Here is a 20656-nt window from a genome sequence, read left to right as displayed (position 1 = left end):
GGGGCCCGTGGTTATCACAGCCCTGTACAAGGCAGCCTGACCCTTCCTTTCTGGCCATGTGGGTGGCTGGGTCCCACGGGGCCTGGTGGTTGCAAGGATCCTCAAAGGCCAGCGGGCTCAGTGGCCTGGACCCAAAACCTCAAATGTCAGGGTTGGAGCGCCCAGGACCCATCTCTAGGCCTGGGGGCACCACACCCACTGGACCCTGATGTGTCATCCAGCCCTTCCTGCAGCCCCACCCACTGAGGAAGACAGATTGGCCCCAGCAGAGCAGAGAGAACACTGTTTTAGGGAGTCTCGCTCCCCAACCCCAATGCAGAAGGACGGGGACCTTGAGTGACCAGAAGAGATGAGGGCTCTACTCCAGGCTCAGACAGTGGTGTCCAATCTGAGCCTCAGTTTCCTCACCTGTGAAATGGGATTTAGAGTTGTCTTCCTGCCAAGAGGAAGGAGCAAAATCAAAGCAGCATAAAGAACATATGATTGAGATGTGATACCATTAACATCTGAATGAGGCAGAAATCTCTTGGTCTAATCAATGGTTTGTGCATTTCTAGAATAGAAGAGAAGAGGGCCACCATGTCAAGAGCACTGACACAGTTGAACTACAGTGACTCATTTAGTCCCCACGGCAACCCCATCAAGAGGGTAGGCATTTTTAGCCCCATTTTACAGGGGATGACTCTCAGACATGGAACCAGATCTGCCGGCATCCCCAGGCTGCTGCTTTCTCTGCTGGGCTGCTCTTCACCTCCAAAGGAGCAGAGCACTGGCTGCAGTGGGGACAATTAAAAGAACGCTGGATTGCAGGTCTGAGAGACAAACCCTGGCACTGCCCACCAGGCGCTTGCCAGGAGAGGGGCCTCACCCATTCAGAGAGTACTGATAAACAGCAGCAAACACTTCACAGCATTTCCCCTCTGCCAAGCATCCGGCTGAGCACTCTGCGTATAGTAACTCGTATTTTTCCCAATAACCCTACAACGATGAGTTCTATTATCCCCTCCATTTTGCACATGAAGAAGCTGAACCAGAGAGGTTAAATAACTTGCCCAAGGTCACACAGCTAGTACAGCAGTGTCCATCTCTTGCAGGGACACATGCCTGAGCTAATCAGAGCTTGATGCTGCTCTCTATTTAAAGTACAGAGTACTTTCCCTCACTCAGCAAGCCACCTTCCAATTGCAGGTTGGCTCCTGGTGTAGAACTGGAAAGCCTGGCCCCCTTCCAGTTCTATTGTAAATTAGCAGAGTGGGGCTTTGGTGGAGAGGTCTAGCAAGGCCTTTGGGGTCTGACTGCCAGGATTCAAATCTAGGCTCTGCTCCTTTGAAGAAGTGACTTACCCTCTCTGAGCCTGTTCCTGAACTTGTAAAAATCTGGATGATGTGATATACTTACCTTCTGGGTTGCTGTGAGAATTAAATTAGATAATATGTAATAGTGCCCAGCGCAGTGCCTACTACATAGTCAGTGCTTGATAATGGTTAGCCGCCACTAGCAGTAACTCCCATGAGTGTGCTTAGCATGAGTTTGCCTCCCTGGGTTCAATCAGCTCTGGGGACACCCAGAAAACCATGCCCCAGGCCTGCAAGGACAAGAACTAGGCAGTGTTTAATACTGGATGCACCAAGAAAAAGCTGGCACCCTGTTAGAGATACTGCCCTATGGTCACTCTCAGACACCGGGTTATCTGGAATGGAAGGTAGAGGGACTCCAGGGGACCTCACTCAGAGACAAACAGGGCAAAATCTGAGGGTAGAGCCCCTCCCCAGGTTCAGCAGTCAGTAGCCTCCTTGGGGAGCAGAAGCAATGCTGGCCCAGCTTTCAAGCCCTGGTAGGGCTGAGACAAGGTAGACACACCAAGGGCCTCCACAAGGATTTAAGCTGGTATGGCCAAAGACGTCTGGGTTCAGAATGTGGGTGTTGCTGCCTGGTGCCCACATCTTGCTGAAGTTTCAGCTCCCTGCTGCTGCATCCCAGAGATGTGGCCAAGTGGGCTGCCTGCTGCAAGGCCCTGAAATGCCCCCGAGTGGGCCTAGTACCAGGCCCATCCCAGCCCCATCTCGCCCTCTCTCCACTCCACTCTCCACTTCAGTTTGCTTGACCACTTTGTCTACTTTGGGTTCCTTTTGGGTTCTTCATAAGGAGACCTGAGAAGTGCTAACCTCTTTCAGTGAGCCAAGGAAAGCTGTTTTGCCTGGGCCCGGAGAACCCAAGAAGACCTGTTCTGCTGGACAGGTGCTTGCAAAGGGCCAGATAATAAACACTGTAGGCTTTGGGGGCCAGATAGTCTCTGTTGAGACTACTCAACTCTATTCTTATAGTACAAAAGCAGCCACAGGCAATACATAAAAGAATGAGTGGGCTGTGTTCCAATAAAACTTTATTTATAAAACCACAAAGGGGGCCGCATGTGGCCTGTGGGCAGACAACCAGAGCTCACACCTGTCGCCTTTAGTCCCCATAAGCAGGCCTTCCCATATCTCTCCGCAAAGGAAAACAGGAAGCAGACTAGAAGTAAGCCTGTCTTTTTAAAAAGAAACCTCTCTCTAAAACATGATTTATTTCCCAGTCCCCTGACCTGCAGAATTAATCCAGTTCTGCTGCTCCCACTCAAAGTCCCTCCCCCTTCTCTCTAGCCCACTCTAGCAAGTTCTCAAGGGGTGGGAAGGACCCCTTCTTCCTCATTACAAGGAACAGAGAAGAGCCCTTGGCTCATAAACCCTAGCCCTCTGGGCCAGGAGGCAGACAAGGTTGTTGGCTAAGGGCTGGGAAGATGGGGAGTTGGACAGACAGAGGGAAAGGGGTGAAGGAGCAGTGTGGGGGCACAGCCAAGTGAGCAGCTGTGACTGACATGAACCAACTACTTCCTGTCTTCCCCTGTCTCTGCCTCCTTCTCTGGTGACCCAGAACCAAGGGTCCTACAGAGCAGGGTCATGCGCCTGCTGGAAAGTGAAGGGCATCAGACTGGAAATCTGTACCCTGGCTCTTGCTGAGAACACACTGTGTGGCCTTGGGCAAGTGGCTTAAATACTCTGGGCTTCGGCTGGGCGGTGGCTCACCCTGTAATCCCAGCACTTCGGAGGCTGAGGTGGGTGGATCACTGGAGGTTAGGAGTTCGAGACCAGCCTGGCCAACATGGCGAAACCCCGTCTCTACTGAAAATACAAAAATTAGCCGGGCATGGTGGTGAGCACCTGTAATCCCAGCTACTTGGAAGGTTGAGGCATGAGAGTCGCTTTAACCCGGGAGGCAGAGGGTGCAGTGAAAACTGCACTCCAGCCTGGGCGGCAGAGTGAGACTCTGTCTAAATAAATAAATAAATACTCTGGGCCTCAATGCTCACATCTGTACAGTTAAGCATTTGGGCCTATTGCTCCTGTCTGATGGCCTGCCTGAGGCAGTTGTCTGACATTCTAGACCTTCCCGGCAGAAAACTGGTAGTCTCCATAACGCAAGTGGACCACAGCAGAAATGAATCTTTCCAGATAAACGGACTGTCCTTCCTGGGAAAACCACTTGAATGTAGGCTCAATGGAGGCAACCCAAGTCCAAAATAGCAGATGATTCAGGAGGCGCAGAGGGCAGAGATCTGCAGCAAGAATAAAAGCAACCTTGGTTCTTGTGCTGGCTTTGCCACTTAGCTCGCTGACTCTGGGATAGCTGGCAAATCTCTGAACGTCTGTTCCTTCTTTTGTAAATGGGGAAAAAACTCCTGTCCTGCCTTCTTTGCAGGATTAAGACTGAAATGGCGTAATGCCTGGGGGAGGTTTTGGAGGGCTGGGAATTAGGCCTCTGGACACGAAGAGGAGTAAGTGCTAGGGACGAAAGCAGTAGTTTCTTGAGAAATGGCAGGCATGCCATGTCCCTCCCTCACACGGCCCACAGTGCTCATGTCCCTGCCACGGCTGTCCCTCATGGCATTGCTCGCAATACCAGCAATAAGCCAGGCCAGGAGAAAACCAGGGGACTGCAGATTCCGGCCAAATACAGGGACCCAAAGGCACTTAGATGCTGAACCTGATCCTTGACAGGCCCAGGTGATGCTGAGAAACCAAAGAACAACACTGTAGGTGCCCCTGACTTTAAGGACAACCTACCCCACCCAGCACACATACATCCAAGGACTTCATAGGAACACCTGGATAGGCCTAGGTTAGGAGAGGGTCCTTGGCTGCTCTGAAGATGGTGAGTATCTCAACCGTTCCCAGTCAAACTTCTTCCACTCTTTCTCCCTGTCTCACTACTGCACTTGACTGGTCTTAAAAATAATAATAATAAAGGCTGGGCATGGTGGCTCACATCTGTAATCCTAGCACTTTGGGAGACCACTGTGGGAGGACTGCTTGAGCCCAGGAGTTGGAGACCAGCCTGGGCAATATAGTGAGACCCCATCTCTACAAAAAATAAAAATCTAGACAGGCGTGGTGGTGCCTGCCTGTGGTCCCAGCTGCTCTGGAGGCTGAAGTGGGAGGACTGCTTGAGCCCAGGGCGGTCGAGGTTGCAGTAGGGCATGATCATGCCACTGAAATCCAGCCTAGGCAATAGAGTGAGACTCTGTCTCAAAATAAATAAGTATAAAATAATTTTTAAAAGGGCCCTTATAGATTCATAGTAAGGCTTCTTTTAACCTTGAGTAACTCCAGAGCAGTGAGAATTGGGTTGAATTTATCCAAATCTAGTCTGAAACCATGCTTCCAGGAATGCTTCCCTGGTGTAAAGCAAGTTTCATCCATCCAAACTAATAAATCCAGAGTGGGCCATGAGCCCAGGTGGGAGAGACCGGAATGAATACAGCCAATAGCACAAACTCCATGGAGAATGAAAGAGAACCACAGGCTCAGGGGACCAGGGCTGGGTCACCAGCCTTGTCAGTTTCTTTCCACAGCCCCGCCCTGGGCTCCGGGAAGGGGAGGGGCGACAGGCCGGGGGCCCAATGGAATGAACACCTTCCTGTCTTCTCCATGCCCTTCCATCCTTCAGTATCTGCACACACTGGAGCACTCAAGCGCTCTCGCTCTTTGGGAATACTGTTCTTACCTCACTACAGCTTTGAACTGGTTTCTAAATAACTGCTGCAGTTTAGCCTTTCCTCTCCCATACAACTAAACTGCACAGGACTAGATTTCTTCGGTTTCCTGCAGACTCCACGTTTCTTTTCCTTTCTGGTTAGGACACCAGGAAATTTAGCCACCACTTTCAGGCCATCAAATAATTAGGGCCTAAGAGCTGCTAGTCCTATTATTCAGTAGTAACAGTCACTGTCATTGTTGCCATGAACAGGGCACTTTCTTGTGGTAGGCACTACTGCATAGGCACACAGCAACTCAAATCTTTACAACAGCTCAACAGGGTTATCATTCCTTTACAAAGAAGTAGTTTGGCCTATGTGATACTCAGTTTAGAGGACCTAAAACAGGTTGTCATGCTCAGAGCAGCAGAAACTGAGGGGCAACAGTGAAAACCATGTGAATGTCATCTGGGAAAAACATGGATGGCCAATTCGTAATTCTTAAAAAGTCTTAAAAAACATGGCACCAGGCTGGGCGCAGTGGCTCACGCCTGTAATCCTAGTACTTTGGGAGGCTGAGGCAGGCGGATCGCAAGGTCAGGAGTTTGAGACCAGCCTGGCCAACATGGGGAAACGCCGTCTCTACTAAAAATATAAAAATTAGCCAGGTGTGGTGGTGTGTGCCTGTAATCCCAGCTACTCAGGAGGCTGAGGCAGGAAAATTGCTTGAACCCGGGAGGTGGAGGTTGCAGTGAGCTGAGATCACGCCACCACATTCCAGCCTGGACAACAGAGCAAGGCTCCATCTCTTAAAAACAAACAAACAAACAAACAAACAAAAAAAACCAAAAAACAAAAAAAAATGGCACCAATTAAGATGATAGAAAACAAATAGTTCAAGTATGACTTCCAATCCAAGCACACCTGGGTGGAAGTCTGGTGTTTAGTGTGTGAGCTGCTTCTGACATGGGCAACTCTACAAAAGCTTGTTCCAGGGTAAGCAGCAGCCAGCTGGTCAGAGATACCCACGGCGTGAAGAAAGAGTACCCTTGCACTGGAGGGCAAGGGGTGAATGCTGCTAGTGCAGCAGCTTGGACCCCAGGCCTGCTCCTACACTCAGAGCCTCCAAGGCAGAGCTGGCTTCACGGGAAGTGTGATCTGGGCAGTGGCCTAGGGTCCTAGGTTTAGAAGGGCCCCTGCAGCTGATTTAATGCTCTTCTGTCAGGGATTTCATTAATAATTTATGAATGAGAGAGTCTTCATTTTCATGTGGATCCTGCAAATTATGTAGCTGGTTATGCCCAAGGCCTGAGGGTTTGGGGCCACTGAGCTAAATAAACAGAAGTACTCAAGAAGAAATCAAGTAGAGCTGAATTTCTGATGGATATCTTCTTAAAGACAGAAAGCAAATCCCAAATGGAAAGCCAGGCCATTGTTTGTCTCCAGGTCCCCTCTCTCTGCTACATCTTTGGCTTCTTGGTGGTACCCCACAGGCTGGAAGGACTATTTAGGGACTCAGAACCAGAAAGGAGAAGAGACTTGCCTAAGATTGCACAGCAAATAAGCAGTAGGGCTGGAGCTAGAATAATTATACCAGTTTCCACTTACTTAACATTCATGCTAGGTGCTGTGCTAAACATTTATGAACATTTTCTTGTTTAATCTTTACAACAGTCTGTAATTTACAGATGAGGAAAGTGAGGCTCAGAGAAGTTAAGGCTCTGGCCGGGCGCGGTGGCTCATGCCTGTAATCCCAGCACTTTGGGAGGCCAACGTGGGTGGATCATCTGAGGTCAGGAGTTCAAGACCAGCCTGTCCAACATGTTGAAACCCCATCTCTACTAAATATAAAATTAGCCAGGCGTAGTGGTGCATGCCTGTAATCTCATCTACTTGGGAGGCTGAGGCAAGAGAATTGCTTGAACCCAGGAGGCAGAGGTTGCAGTGAGTCGAGATTGCGCCATTGCACTCCAGCCTGGGCAACAGAGTGAGACTCCGTCTCGGGGGGAAAAGAAAAAAAGAAAAGAAAAGTTAAAGTTCTTTCCCAAGGCCCTACAGCAAGAAGTGATGGCATCAGACTTAAGCCCAGGCAGGCTGGCCAGGAATTGGGAACAAAGGGTCCTCATGGGGGATGTCATTTTCTGATCCTCCCTGGCCACTGGCCAAGGCTTTATTTATTTCTGCTGCTTTTTGTAAATGTAGCCATATTCCTATTCCTTTTGCTCTCAGCAAGAAAGGACTTGCCTCTGTTCCCCGGAATCCAGAACATGTGTGGGGGCAGCCCAGCCCAGAGTAGGAATGCACTATTGACCCTCCGGCCCTGGGTTATGCAGTCAAGGAGCAGTTTCCCTGCTCAGGAGGGGGATGGGGTGGGATGGTGTGCAGTGGGGGCTGGGCCTGGAGACCCTCCACAGCCCCTTAGGGACTGACTAAGTCCAAGGGTGCTGGCCTAGGCCAGGCCTGGGGCCAGAAGGGAAAGCCCAGCCTAAGTGGGTATGGATGGAGAAGCCAAGAACGCCCTAGGAGCACTGCGGCTGCCTAGAGGGGGCTGCCCTGGCACGGAGTAGCCGGTAGTTCTGTCACCTCCCTCCACCCTGCTGAGAAGACCCAAAGCTTCCTGGTTAAAGACAGGTGCTGGGTTAGTGAGAGGTGCTATGGGTGGAGAGAGGGGTGCTGGCCAGGGAGGCTGGCAGGTTCAGAGCCTCTGCTCCCAGCAGCTGCTGCCCAACCCGCGGCAGCCCTTTGGGTTGCGGCCTCCCCCTCAGTTCTCAGGTTCTCACCTCTCCCCACCCCAGGGCATTTGTATGCAGAGAAGAGACAAACTCAAGTTTGTTCTGAGTTCCAGGATCCCAGCCACCCGCCTCCCTGGGGTGGCCTGCCTTGGTGGTCCTCCCCCACTTACTGGGAGATCCTCCCTCCAATTCCCCCACCCACCAGCTCCCCCAGAAGCCCGAGCCAAAGCCAGTATCTGCATTCACACTGAGAAGGAGCAGCAGAGAGGCCGGCAGCGGGATGAAGTCAGCAGCCGCTGGTCTCCAGCCCCTAGTCTTGCAATCCGCCTCCTCCCTGGCTCAGTCTCCCTGAGAGCCGCGAGTGAGTGATGGAGTCAACAGCAATGGACTCAGGACAGACATTCCCCTCCCTGGACAACGAAATGTGGAATGTCTCCTTCTCTCCAGACTGGACTCTTGCTATCGGATTATCAATGAATCAACCGCCAACTATTTCGGGAGCATCAACGGCTCCTGGTTGAGACCATCTGACTCTCCACCCTCTGTCTAAAAGCATCAGACACACAACCACAGACACCCTCCCCAGCGCTCCTGTCTGCTTCAGGAGTCATGTAGGTCTGGGGAGACAGGCTGGGTCCCGGAAGGTCTGAGGGAGGAGACGGCAGGGCTGAGTCCTGGAGGCCTTGAAGGTATAACTGGACCCATCTTTGGGGTAGGGCTTACAGAGCCTCAGGGACATCTGGCTGGATGCTGCCATCCACTGGTGCAAGACAGGGGTAGGGATTGGGGGTCAGGGGTAGGAGGAGAATTCATTCCTGGACTGAGGTTGAGGACACCCACTTTTCAAGGTTTGCTGTCTCCCTCATCATGCCCTGAGCAGGATCTCTGTTCACTGACTGTTCCCACTGGCTCCAAATGTCTGGTTAGGGCTGTAGTCCTAGCAAGCGCATAGCACATAGTAGGTGCTTAATAAAGATTTGTTATGAGTCTCTTCAATCAGACCTTTAGTTCCTTCACGGCTAACCCCGTCAGCACTCCACAACACCTTGAATGTAGGAGATGCCCAATTAACCCTCAGTGGCTGATGGAAAGATGAATACTGATTGCTCTCCAGCCCAAGGGCTCATGGAAAACTGAGGCCCAGCTACCCCACTGCACCAGGACCCTCTTGGTGCCCACGGCTCTGCCCTCTCCAGTCCAGGCTTGGCCTCTGGAACCACATACGGGCATACAGGCCTGGCTTGTGCTGGGCACAGTAGCTCCCATGCAGGCCTCTGAGCCTGCAGAACACCCTGAAGGGCTGCTGGCTCCCAGCATCTGCTTCAAAGCCCTTTAAAGAGATTTTTAGAAAAATTACCCCTAACCAGTATAGTCTCTGGCAGGATGGACGCTACAGGAAACAGGAGCCCGAACAGGAACAACCCGCTCATGTGGAATGTCTGGGGGGAGCAGGGCTTGGTGCAGCCCCCCATGGTGTTTGCTGGGAGCCCCTGAGCCTTTCCTTACCCCATCCCTCCCCTGCTCTGCGTGGGTCCAGGCCAATCCCCTGAGTGCTGAGATGCCACGTAAACAGAGCTGTGCATGCACGCAGCGCGCACGCACACACCACTGCTTGGGAAATCCCCACATCTGGCTCTCACGTGACCCAGCTATGCCCAGAAGGCCACAGCTGAGAGGGCCTGGAAGACGGGAGGGTCAGGAGTGTGCGGCTCTCTGGGGAGCGCCGAGTTAACCCTTCAGCACCACAGCTCGGCGGCTCTGTCTAATGCTAAGCTTCCAGAGAGGGGAGAAGCCAGGAAGGAGGCCTGGTGCTCAGTGCTCAGCCCTGGCCCTGGCTGGCTGTCCCAGCGTGGGAAGGTTGGAACACTTCTCTGGGCCTCTATGGTCTTGACCTGGGATGTGAAAGGGCTGCTCTTTCCCTGTCCTGTCAATCCTGGTCAATCATCCGCCTCTCGGGAGTTCTCACTGGAGGGAGATTCCTTCCCTGATGGAGGATATTTCATGCGCATCTCCTAGGGTCAGGAACCTGGCTGCGGGAGAGTGATCTTGGAATCACAGGGAGTCAAGATTCATGCCGTCCTTTGTCTCCCAGGAAACTGTCGGGCTCTTCCTAACAATAAGGAAAAGGTGGGAGGTGGCTCCTAGGCCAAGTTCTTTCCTACCCAGGCACACTTATTAATTAGAACTTTTTAAACTTCAATGATTTTGTTGAACAAATAGCAATATCAACAGCTCCTCTGAAACAGAACCACACAGTAGGTACTCCAGGGCCATGAAGGAGATGCCCACACGGAAGACGTGGCACCTGCGGACAGTGGCTGCTACCACTAGATGTCCTCTGCACAGGCGCTGTCCTCTTCACCCAGCTGACCCAATTAGAAAGCTCAGTAAATTAGGCTCAGCAGCCACGGCAGGTCTGTGTGCCTTGCTCAGAGACCCCTACGTGGCGTGGCCCCAGCCCCGTGCAGCACTACTTTAAAACTGCTGTTTCCTTGCCCACCTCCCCCATCTAGCCAGGAGTCCTCTGAGGACAAGGACCCCATTGTTTCCATCTTGGTATCACTGAGGTTCCATCACAAGACCTGTCAGATGTGCAGTAGACAAACCTAGAAGGCAGCCACAGCCAGAGCCAGAAAAGCCAGCTTTAGGTCTGGCGGGAGCCACCTCATCCCAGAAGGAAGGCCTAGTACCAGTGTCCATTCAGACACTTGCTTCCTATCCACTCTGCCTTCAGAGTACCCTCCCTGTGCCCCAGGAGAGAGCTGCCTAGTGTCCACTGAGCCATGGGCTTGGAGCAGGAGTGAGCCAAGTCATGGAGGAAGGGTAGGGGAGAGGGGAGTTCCCCTGACCAGAACCCTGTGGCCAAACGCAAATGAGCAACTCAGAGCCACCAGGCTCCAGGACTGTGTATGGCAGGATCTGACAGGCCAGAAGAACTTGTCCCTGACAGATCTGAAATGAGGGATGTTAAAATCTGCATATTTGCAAGGTTCCCCTGGGGGTGCCATTGCCAACATACAAAGACAGGCTTAGTTTGGTCTGTTATCACCAGCCTGTCATCACTGCTTAGCATAGCAAGGATCTAACCCTCCCGCTGGGAAGTTATGCACCCAGACCTGATCCCCTTCCAACACTCAAAGAGTCTAAGGTACTTCAGGGCAGAGCTGAGGACACCCTCAGTCACGGGGATCTAGAAGCAGTGACGAGGGGGAGGGTGGTGAAGAGATGGCCAGCTCTGCCTTCTCTTTTATTTTATTTTTTTTTTTTGAGACAAAGTCTCGCTCTGTCATCCAGGCTGGAGTGCAATAGCGCCATCTCTGCTCACCGCAACCTCTGCCTCCCGGGTTCAAGTGATTCTCCTGCCTCAGCCTCCTGAGTAGCTGAGATTACAGGCACCCACAACGACACCCAGCTAATTTTTGTATTTTTGTAGAGATGGGCTTTCACCATGTTGGCCAAGTCAGTCTCAAACTCCTGACGTCAAGTAATCCGCCCATCTCGGCCTCCCAAAGTGTTGGGATTACAGGCGTGAGCCGCCACGCCCGGCCTACCTTCTCTTTTCATGGTTTATTTTGAGACAGGGTCTTGCTCTCTTGCCCAGGCTGGGGTGCAGTGGTGCGATCATGACTCACTGCAGCTTTAACCTTCTGGGCTCAACAATCCTTCTGCTTCAGCCTCCCGAATAGCTGAAACCACAGGTGTGTGCCACCACATTGGGCTAAATTTTTTTTTTTTTTTTGAGATGAAGTCTCGCTCTGTCGCCTAGGCTGGAGTGCAGTGGCGCGATCTCGGCTCACTGCAAGCTCCGCCTCCCGGGTTCACGCTATTCTCCTGCCTCAGCCTCCAAGTAGCTGGGACTACAGGCGCCCGCCACCACACCCGGCTAATTTTTTGTATTTTTAGTGGAGACGGGGTTTCACCGTGTGTTAGCCATGATGGTCTCGATCTCCTGACCTCGTGATCTGCCTGCCTCGGCCTCCTAAAGTGCTGGGATTACAGGTGTGAGCCACCGCGCCTGGCCTTTTTTTTTTTTTTTTGGAGACAAGGGGTCTCAGTAGTTGCCCAGGCTGGTCTCAAACTCCTGGGCCCAAGTGATCCTCCCACCTCAGCTTCCCAAAGTGCTAGGATTACAGGCGTGAGCCTCCACACCCAGCAAACTCTTCCTTCTGAGCACAAGGAAGCAAAGGGACTTTCTGATAGGACCCAGCTGTCTTGGTGCAAGACTTCATTCTAACAATAATAAAATACATCTTCAAGCCAGCTGCTTGGGCCACACGTGGCAATGATGAAATCCAGGGGGCAAAGCAGAAAGAAGAGTCAGGGAAAAGCATGTTTTTCCTGTAAACGTCTAAGTTTTACGGAAACTCAGGAAAAAAAATATTTTTTTCCTTCACATTTCGAAACAGACCAATTCTAAAAATGCCACATGCCGACTAAGTTACACACACCACTTCTCTGTTTCTAAACAAAGTAACTTTAGATTAGAAAAAGGTGCTAAAACAATAAGTAATGCACATTTCCCCCACATCTTTGTTTTTCCGCCGGCTTCATCACTGGAAAGGTCGCCTCTTCTGTCACGTGTCTATAAACCAAACGTTGAAGTGAGGAACCAGTGACTTACTGGCCATGGGCCATGGATTTTCTTGGCCGGACCACAATTTGGGTGTTTCCCCCCTCAGGAACAAAACCTTCTGGAAATGAAAGGCGGACGGTGTCTCTCATCAGGTCAGGGCTGGGTAGGCCCCTCAGAGAGCCGTTCTCCAAGGCTCCAAATGCCGGGCTGTGTTTCAGGGGTAAGAGACTTGGGGTCCTGTCCTCCATTCCTGCCCCCGTAGCCCACCCTCCCATCTCAGGAGACAACTGAATGTTCTTCAAGGAGCAGTCCCATCCAGGCGTCATCCAGGCACCATCCATCTCGGGGATGCCAATCCCTCTGCCATCTTGCTGCCTGTCTACCCTGAACACGGCCATCAACCCACAGGGATGACCCATCCAAGACACAACCCTGACTTGATTTCAGAGGCCCTGGGAAGCCTGTGAAAAATGCAGATTGGCTGGGTGCAGTGGCTCACGCCTATAATCCCAGCACTTTGGGAGGCCAAGGCAGGAGGATCTGCCTGGCCAACATGGTGTAACCCTGTCTCTACTAAAAATACAAAAATTAGCTGAGTGTTGTGGGAGGCGCCTGTAGTCCCAGCTACTCAGGAGGCTGAGGCGGGAGAATCACTTGAACCCGGGAGGCACAGGTTGCAGGGAGCTGAGATCGCACTACCACACTCCAGCCTGGGTGACAGAGACTCCATTACACACACACACACACACACACACACACACACACACACACACACTGCAGATTGGCCAGATGTGGTGGCTCATATCTATAATCTAGCACTTTGGGATGCCAAGGTGGGTGGACCGCTTGAGGAGCTCGGGAGTTTGAGACCAGCCTGGGCAATATGGTGAAACCTTGTCTCTTAAGAAAACGAAAGAATGCAGATTCCTGGGTGTCACTCTAGACATGCTGATTCAGTAGGTCTGGGCAGGCCCTGGGAATCTGTATTTCAATGAGCAGACTCAAGATTCTGCAGTTCACCTTTGCCCATGCAGTTCCCTTTTGGACCAGCTTCCTATTTTCCTAGCAAGAGAAACTGGGTGATAGCAGTGAGGGGGCAGAGGCAGCTGTGCAAGCAGGGCTGAGGGAATCGAGGCTTCCAACTAGCTGCCTCCTTCTGGGGATTCCAGGATCCGGGGAGCACTCACTGCGCCCCTGTCCCCGCCCCGCCACGCTCTGTGTGTCCAGGCCAATCGGGCAGGGGGGCTCAGCCACCTCGGGCCAGGGAGCGTGGCGCAGACACACACATGAGCAGCACTCACTTTCTCCATAGCATCACTGCCATGTGGGCTGGCTGCAGAGTTGCCAAATCAATCAGGCTCCTTTCATTTCCAATTAGATGGCTTTGAACTCCAAGGGTAAAATCAGGCTGAGGACCCAGAGCCATGAAAATAAAAACTGTTTAAAAACACCAACCCAGAGGTCGGCCACAGTGGCTCATGCCTGTAATTACAGCACTTTGAGAGGCTGAAGTGGGTGGATCACAAGGTCAGGAGTTCGAGACCAGCTTGGCCAACGTGGTGAAACCCCATCTCTACTAAAAATACAAAAAATTAGCCAGGTGTGGTGGGGTGTGCGTCTGTAATCCCAGCTACTTAGGAGGCTGAGGCAGGAGAATTGCTTGAACCTGGGAGGCAGAGGTTGCAGTGAGCCGAGATCGTGCCATTGCACTCCAGCCTGGGTGACAGAGCGAGACTCCATCTCAAAAAAAAAAAAACAAAAAACAAAAACCCATGAGCCAGAAGCCGACGCCTTCAAAATAAGACATGCTCACTTTTGGAATGGGCCATTGGAGGGCAGCAGGAAGATCTTGGCCACGTTCTCTAAGTAGCCTGGGCCTTTCTCACTGAGTATGGGTAGCTCAGGAGGACAAGAAAACCTCGGAAATTGCTTTAAAAAGTCTTGCTTATGATACACTCTCCATGGTTTCCTTTCCAGACTCATCTCCTGCCCTACCCTTGCTCCTGCCAGGATAATGGGCACCTCTCCTTCCCTCAGACTTCTCAAGCTCATGCCAGGCCAGGTGTGGTGGCTCACGTCTGTAATCCTAACATTTCAGGAGGCTGAGGCAGGATGATCACTTGAGGCCTGGAGTTCAACACCAGTCTGGACAACAAAGCGAGACCCTGTTTCTACCAAATAAATAAATAAGTCAGTAATAAAAAATAAATTAAGGCTAGAAGTGGTGACTCACACCTGTAATCCCAGCATTCTGGGAGGCCAAGGTGGGTAGACTGCCTAACTCAGGAGTTCAAGACCACCCTGGGCAACACAGAGAAACCCCGTCTCTACTAAAATACAAAAAAATTAGCCAGGCATGGTGGTGGGCACCTGTAGTGCCAGCTACTTAGGAGGCTGAGGCACGAGAATTGAGAAGCAGAGGTTGCAGTAAATCGAGATTGTGCCACTGTACTCTAGCCTGGGTGACAGAGCCAGACTCTTGTCTCCTACATAAATAAATAAGCCGGGCATGGTGGCACACCAGTGGTTCCACCTACTTGGGAGGATGAAGTGGGAGGATCCCTTGAGCCCAAGAATTTAAGGCCACAGTGAGCCCTGATAGCACCACTGCACTCCAGCCTGGGCCACTGAGTAAGACCCTATGCTAAAAATTAACACCAGAAAAACCCACCACAACCACAATAACAAAGCAAAAACTCATTCCAGTTCCACATCCTCACTCATGCCTGGCTGTCCCTCCTGCAGGGTGCCCTACTCACACCCTTCAGCCCATCGCAATCTCCTCTGTCCTTCGGGGCCATCTACAGCCTCTCCCACAGTGGCCAGCCGCCCCCCTTCCACCTTGCAGATCCCAAGCCCTCCTGCCTAGTATTAGTTAATGAATCCTTGAAAAGGTCCCGCCTTCTCAGTTGAGCTGTGCACTCCGTGGGGCCAGGAGCCAACAAACTATTAAGAGAGGTGAAAGTCTCACAAAGCCTGTGCTCTGGAGGGAGGAAGCCTGCTGCCACTGCCTTGTCTTTCTCCGTCTTCCTCTGCTGCTGGTTGGGCAGGACAGGCCCAGGGAGGGCCAGAGAGCCCAGCTTTGCTAGTGGCCTGCTGAGGTATTTACCTTGCGGAGAAGGGAGGTACCAGAGGCCTCACAGACTGGCTTCCTCTGCTTCAGAGCAGCCCTCCTCACACCTCCACCTGGTTCCAGGGCTTGGTGGCAGTGCTGACCAGCAGAAGACCAGGTTCTGCCCACCCCATACTCTGGGCAAGTGGCCATCCCGCTCTTAAAATCTTCCTCTATAAAAGGAGGAGAATAGAGGAACCTTTTCAGGTAGACTAACTTTTTTTTTTTTTTTTTTTTTTTTTTGAGATGGAGTCTCACTCTGTTGCCCAGGCTGGAGTGTAGTGGTGCCATCCCGGCTCACTGCAACCTCCGCCTCCTGGGTTCAAGCGATTCTCCTGCCTCAGCCTCCCGAGTAGCTGGGATGACAGGCATGTGCCACCATGTCCAGCTAATTTTTTGTATTTTAGTAGAGATGGGGTTTCACCACGTTGGTCTTGAACTCCTGACCTCAGGTGATCTGCCCGCCTCTGCCTCCCAAAGTGCTGAGATTACAGGAGCAAGCCATCACGCCCGACCATAGACTAACCCTTAACAGTAGCCAGAACTTATGGTGGGTCTCGCGCTAAGCAACTTCACTTTATTAAAAACCAAACTAAAATAAATAAATACCAAACTCATAAAAAGAGAAATTAGGCTGTGTGCGGTGGTTCACACCTATAATCCCAGCACTTTGGGAGGCCAAGTCAGGAAGATCACTTGAGTCCAGGAGTTCAAGACCACCCTGGGCAACATAGCGAGACCCTGTCTCTACAAAAAATACAAAAATTAGCTGGACGTGGTGGTGCATGTCTGTAGTCCCAACTACTCAGAAGGCTGAGGTGGAAGGATTGCTTCAACCCAGGAGGTCAAGTCTGCAGTGAGCTGTGGTTGTGCCACCACACTCAAGTCTGAACGACAAAAAAAAAAAAAAAAAAAAAAGCCCGGTCATGGTGGTTCACGCCTGTAATCCCAGCACTTTGGGAGGCCAAGGTGGGTGGATCACCTGAGGTCAGGAGTTCGAGACCAGCCCGGCCAACATGGTGAAACCCCATCTCTACTAAAAATACAAAAAATTAGCTGGGCATGGTGGCGAATGCCTATAATTCCATCTACTTGGGAGGCTGTGACAGGAGAATCACTTGAACCCAGGAGGTGGAGGTTACAGTGAGCTGAGATTGTGCCACTGCACTCCAGCCTGGGCAACAGAGCAAAACTCTGTCTCAAAAAAAAAAAAAAAAAAAAAAAAGAGTATTCTGTGTCTGACTGACCTTAACTTCACTTTCCTGGTCTATAAAACAGGGACAAGACCACCTACCCAAGGCCACCTACCCGGGTTGCTGCAGGGAGGCTCCTGGCAATGATGAGACAGTGCATGCCCCACCTTCCTTCTGTCTGATTGAGGAGTCACGCCTGAGAAAGGGCAAAAGCCGAAACCAGCGCTCTCTCCTGTTTGAGATGAACCCCTCCAGTGCAGCCTTCTATTCATAGTAAAAGCTGCTTCATCCTTAGTGCTTCCTCTGGGCCAGGCACGGTGCTGGAGCTATCACTTCAGGAACTTTCACTCAATCCTCAACCCAATGAAAAAAAACCTGATTATCCCCATTTTACAGGTGAAGAAATGAGGCACAGAGAAGGACTTGCCCAAGATCACACAGCGAGCAGAGCCAGGACAGGAAGCTGGGCATTCTGGCTCCAGAGTCCGCACTTTTAACTCAACAGAATACTTAGTAACGGCTGAGTCTACGCCCTGTTGTCTCCTCCTGGGGCTCACAGAATGGAAATAAATGTCTCAACTCAAAGACCAACTTCTCCCCTTCTTTCTTAATCTATCAATAATTAAAACGGCAATAACAAATGGCAGAGCTGGGGTTCAAACCCTGTCTGCCTGTTCCCAAAACCTAGACTCTCAACCCCAAGCAACACTGCTTCTCTGCAATGAAACTACATTAATGCTGATCTCACGAACTCAGCCAATAATACAGTTTCATGATCACTGAGATAGAGGTGGGGCTGAGCTCACTACTTTTCCGAGGAGAAGAATAAAGTAAACAGGATTTCACGAGGAACATCAACACTTGCCTAAGAGAACAAGCTTGCAGCAACACTCTTGAGCAACCTCACTGCATGTAAACGAGCTGGAGCTTCCACAGGGCTCCTGGGATGGATGAACCATCAGGCTCTCCCGACCACAGCCCCAGGGCCCTGACCTGACCATCCTGGAGGCTCCGTGGCCACCTGCGCCCCCTAGTGGCGCACCTCAGAACTTCCCGGCTAGGCGCCCTGGCGAAATGCAGCTTCCTAGAGAAGTGGGTGAGAGGCATGACATCTTTGCAGGTCTCAAGAGAACCCCTTGCTCTGGGGAGTCTGCTCCAGCCCCGCTGGGGCTCCTGGAGCAGTGCCCACCTTGGGGAAGCAACAACAGCTAACAACAACGGGCCCTTCCTACTGCCAGGCACAGCACAAAACCCCTCAAAGGGCATCACCTCGAACCCTGTGCACCTTGGGGCAGGCCAGGTCGCTGCTACTATAACAACCCCATTTGACAGGTACTATGGTCAGGTGGTACACATCAACCTGGCTAGGCTACTGTTCCCAGTTATGCAATCACACATGAATTTAGGTGTTACTGGGGAACTTTTTTTTTTTTTTTTTGAGACGGAGTCTCGCTCTGTTGCCCAGGCTGGGGTGCAATGGCATGATCTCAGCTCACTGCAACCTCCGCCTTCTGGGTTCAAGCAATTCTCCCTGCCTCAGCCTCCCCAGTGGCTGGGATTACAGGCACCTGCCACCATGCCCAACTAATTTTTCGTATTTTTAGTAGAGACGGGGTTTCACCGTGTTGGCCAGGCTGGTCTCAAACTCCTGACCTCAGATGATCCACCTGCCTTGGTCCCCCAAAGTGCTGGGATTACAGGCATGAGCCACTGTGCCCGGCCGGGAATGTATTTTTATAGTTATTAAAGACCATGACCGGATGACTTTAAGGAAATTATCTAAAACACTCTGGGTGGGCCTGAGTCAATAGTTGAAAGGCCTTCAGCAGGGTGGAGGTTTCACTGAAGACATTTCATCTGTGGACAGCAGCTCCAGCCTGGGCCTGGGGGTCCAGCCTGCCCCCTTTCATGGCCTGCCCTGTGGATTTCAGACTTACCTAGTCGGCCCCCACAATTGTGTAAGCTAGTTCCTTACACTACATTGCTTAATATATACCTCCCACTCGTTCTGTTCCTCTAGTTGAACCCTGGCTGATACAACAGAATAGGTGAGATAACATGTTCTCAGAGGGAAGGGATTTGCCCAAAGTCACATGACTGGCAAGTTGTCGGCCTGAGAGTGGGACCCCAGCAACCTGATGCAGGTGCTTCCCAGCTTCCACACAAACTCTCCCTTGAGGCCCACATCCATCATCAGAGTCTGTCCAACACCCTCAGCGCCTTGCCCCGTCCACTGCTGCCGGAGGCCCCATCCTATCTCACCTGGCTAGCCGCCCCCTGCGACCTTACACATCATAACCCATTCTGCCTAGTCAATCCCCATCATTCTATGATTGAAGCCAGATCATGTCCCTGCCTTTACTTACAACCCTTCAGTGAATCTTCATCTCACTCAATGAAAGTCAAAATCCTTAGAATGTCCAGTTACATCGCTGCTCTCACCTCCTTCCACTTTACCCCCCACTATTCTTCATCCCAGCCACAGGCCTCCCTACTGCATCCTGAGCAGCCAGCACATGCCGTCCCCAGGGCCTTTGCACTTGCTGTGCCCTTGGCCGGGACTGCTCTTCCCCAGGTAACCATGTTGCTCTCTCACTTCCCTCCATCTAATAGTACATTCTCCTATATAGCTCATCACCCATAGCAGACTGCAAACTTCTCTAGGGTAGAAAGACACGTTCCTATAGCCTCAACACTGTTAACAGTGCTTGGCATAGTTGATGCTCAGTTAGGTCAGTCTCCAAACAAGCCACACTTAGTCCTATCCCTCTACCTTTGTACATGTGCTCCCTCTGGATTACCAAAGCCTCCCATTCTCTGCTCCCAAACGAGAAAAATGTCTCCTCTTTCCAGGCAATGATCCCCAATTTGAAGCCACAATGACCTTTCTTTCCTGACCCTGCATGCTTTCTTCCATCCACCCACCCATTCAAAAAGTACCAGTGGACCCTGGTGCTGGTGCAAGCCCTGTAGCCAAGGTCCTTGCTCTCGAGGTGGTGGGACACAGAGAAGAAGCAAGCAAACACAGGATTACTAGTGTGTGGGAAGTGATGAGGAAGGAACTAGAGGGGTGATCTGCGGGGGCAGCTGGACAGTGCAGGATCAGGCAGCTTCACTGAGAAGGTGACAGTTTTAAGCAGAAATCTTAAGGAGGAGCCAGCCATGTGAAAGACCAGGGAAGAACATTCCAGGCAAGAGGGAAGAGCAAGTACAAAGGCCACGTAGAAGAATGTGTTTGATGCGTTTAAGGAACGGAAGGTGACTGGTGTGGCTGAGCAGAGTGTGATGGGTGGGGACGAAAGGGGTAAAGCCCAGGTCAGGAAGGCAGCCAGGGGCCAAGTCACACAAGCTCTGTGAGCCAGGGTAGGGAATTAGTTCTGGGTGGGATGGAGTCCCTCGGGGAATTCAAGCAGGAAAGTATGTTATTTTCTTTTTCTTTCTTTCCCTTCTTCCCTCCCTCCCTCCTTCCTTCCTATTTATTTATTTAGAGATAGGGTCTCTCTCTGTTGCCCAGGCTGTAGTGCAGTGGCACAATCATGCCTCACTGCAACCTCAAACTTCTGGGTTCAAGCGATCCTCCCACCTCAGCCACTTGGGTAGCTGGGACTACAGGCGTGCACCACCACGTCCGGCTCATTTTTTATTTTTTGGTAGAGAGAGGATCTTGCTTTGTTTCCCAGGCTGGTCTTGAACTCCTAGGCTCAAGTGATCTTCTTGCCTTGGCCTCCCAAAGTGTTGGGATTACAGGGGTGAGCCACTGTACCCAGCTGATGAATATTTTTTAAGAGCTCACTCTTGCTGTGGTGTGGAGAATGTCAGATAGAGGTCTAACAGAGAAGCAGGGAGACCAGGCAGGAAGGTGGGGTCTTCTTGGAGAGATGAAGGGGGCTTCTAACGCATGTGATGGTGCAGGTGGAGAGACAGGTGGTTCTGTAGCTCGAGTTGGCAGGTAAAAGAAAGGGAAGAGTCGAGAATGACTTCTCGGCTGGGCGCAGTAGCTCACACCTGTCATCCCAGCACTTTGGGAGGCTGAGA

At 51.6% G+C, this 20656-nt stretch overlaps 1 protein-coding gene across 11 annotated transcripts in view; it reads right to left on the bottom strand.

Moving 5' to 3' along the window:
• Positions 1 to 20656, bottom strand: part of SH3PXD2A (SH3 and PX domains 2A) — a 255824-nt gene that overhangs the window by 72307 nt on the left and 162861 nt on the right. The window contains exon 1 of one of the 11 annotated variants that reach the window (XM_031652100.1): positions 9101 to 11046. The exons of the other annotated variants lie outside the window; for them this stretch is intronic. Coding sequence (XP_031507960.1) covers positions 9101 to 9215 — 115 coding nt within the window. The 5' untranslated portion in view covers positions 9216 to 11046. Of the gene's footprint in view, positions 1 to 9100; positions 11047 to 20656 lie in introns of those variants that run through there. 11 annotated transcript variants of the gene reach the window in all.

This window comes from Papio anubis, chromosome 11 (genome assembly GCF_008728515.1).
Source record: "Papio anubis isolate 15944 chromosome 11, Panubis1.0, whole genome shotgun sequence".
In the NCBI taxonomy this organism is placed as follows: Eukaryota; Metazoa; Chordata; class Mammalia; order Primates; family Cercopithecidae; genus Papio; species Papio anubis.
The sequence above is the reverse complement of the archived record's forward strand: the minus strand, read 5'-3'. Positions and strand labels throughout refer to the sequence as shown.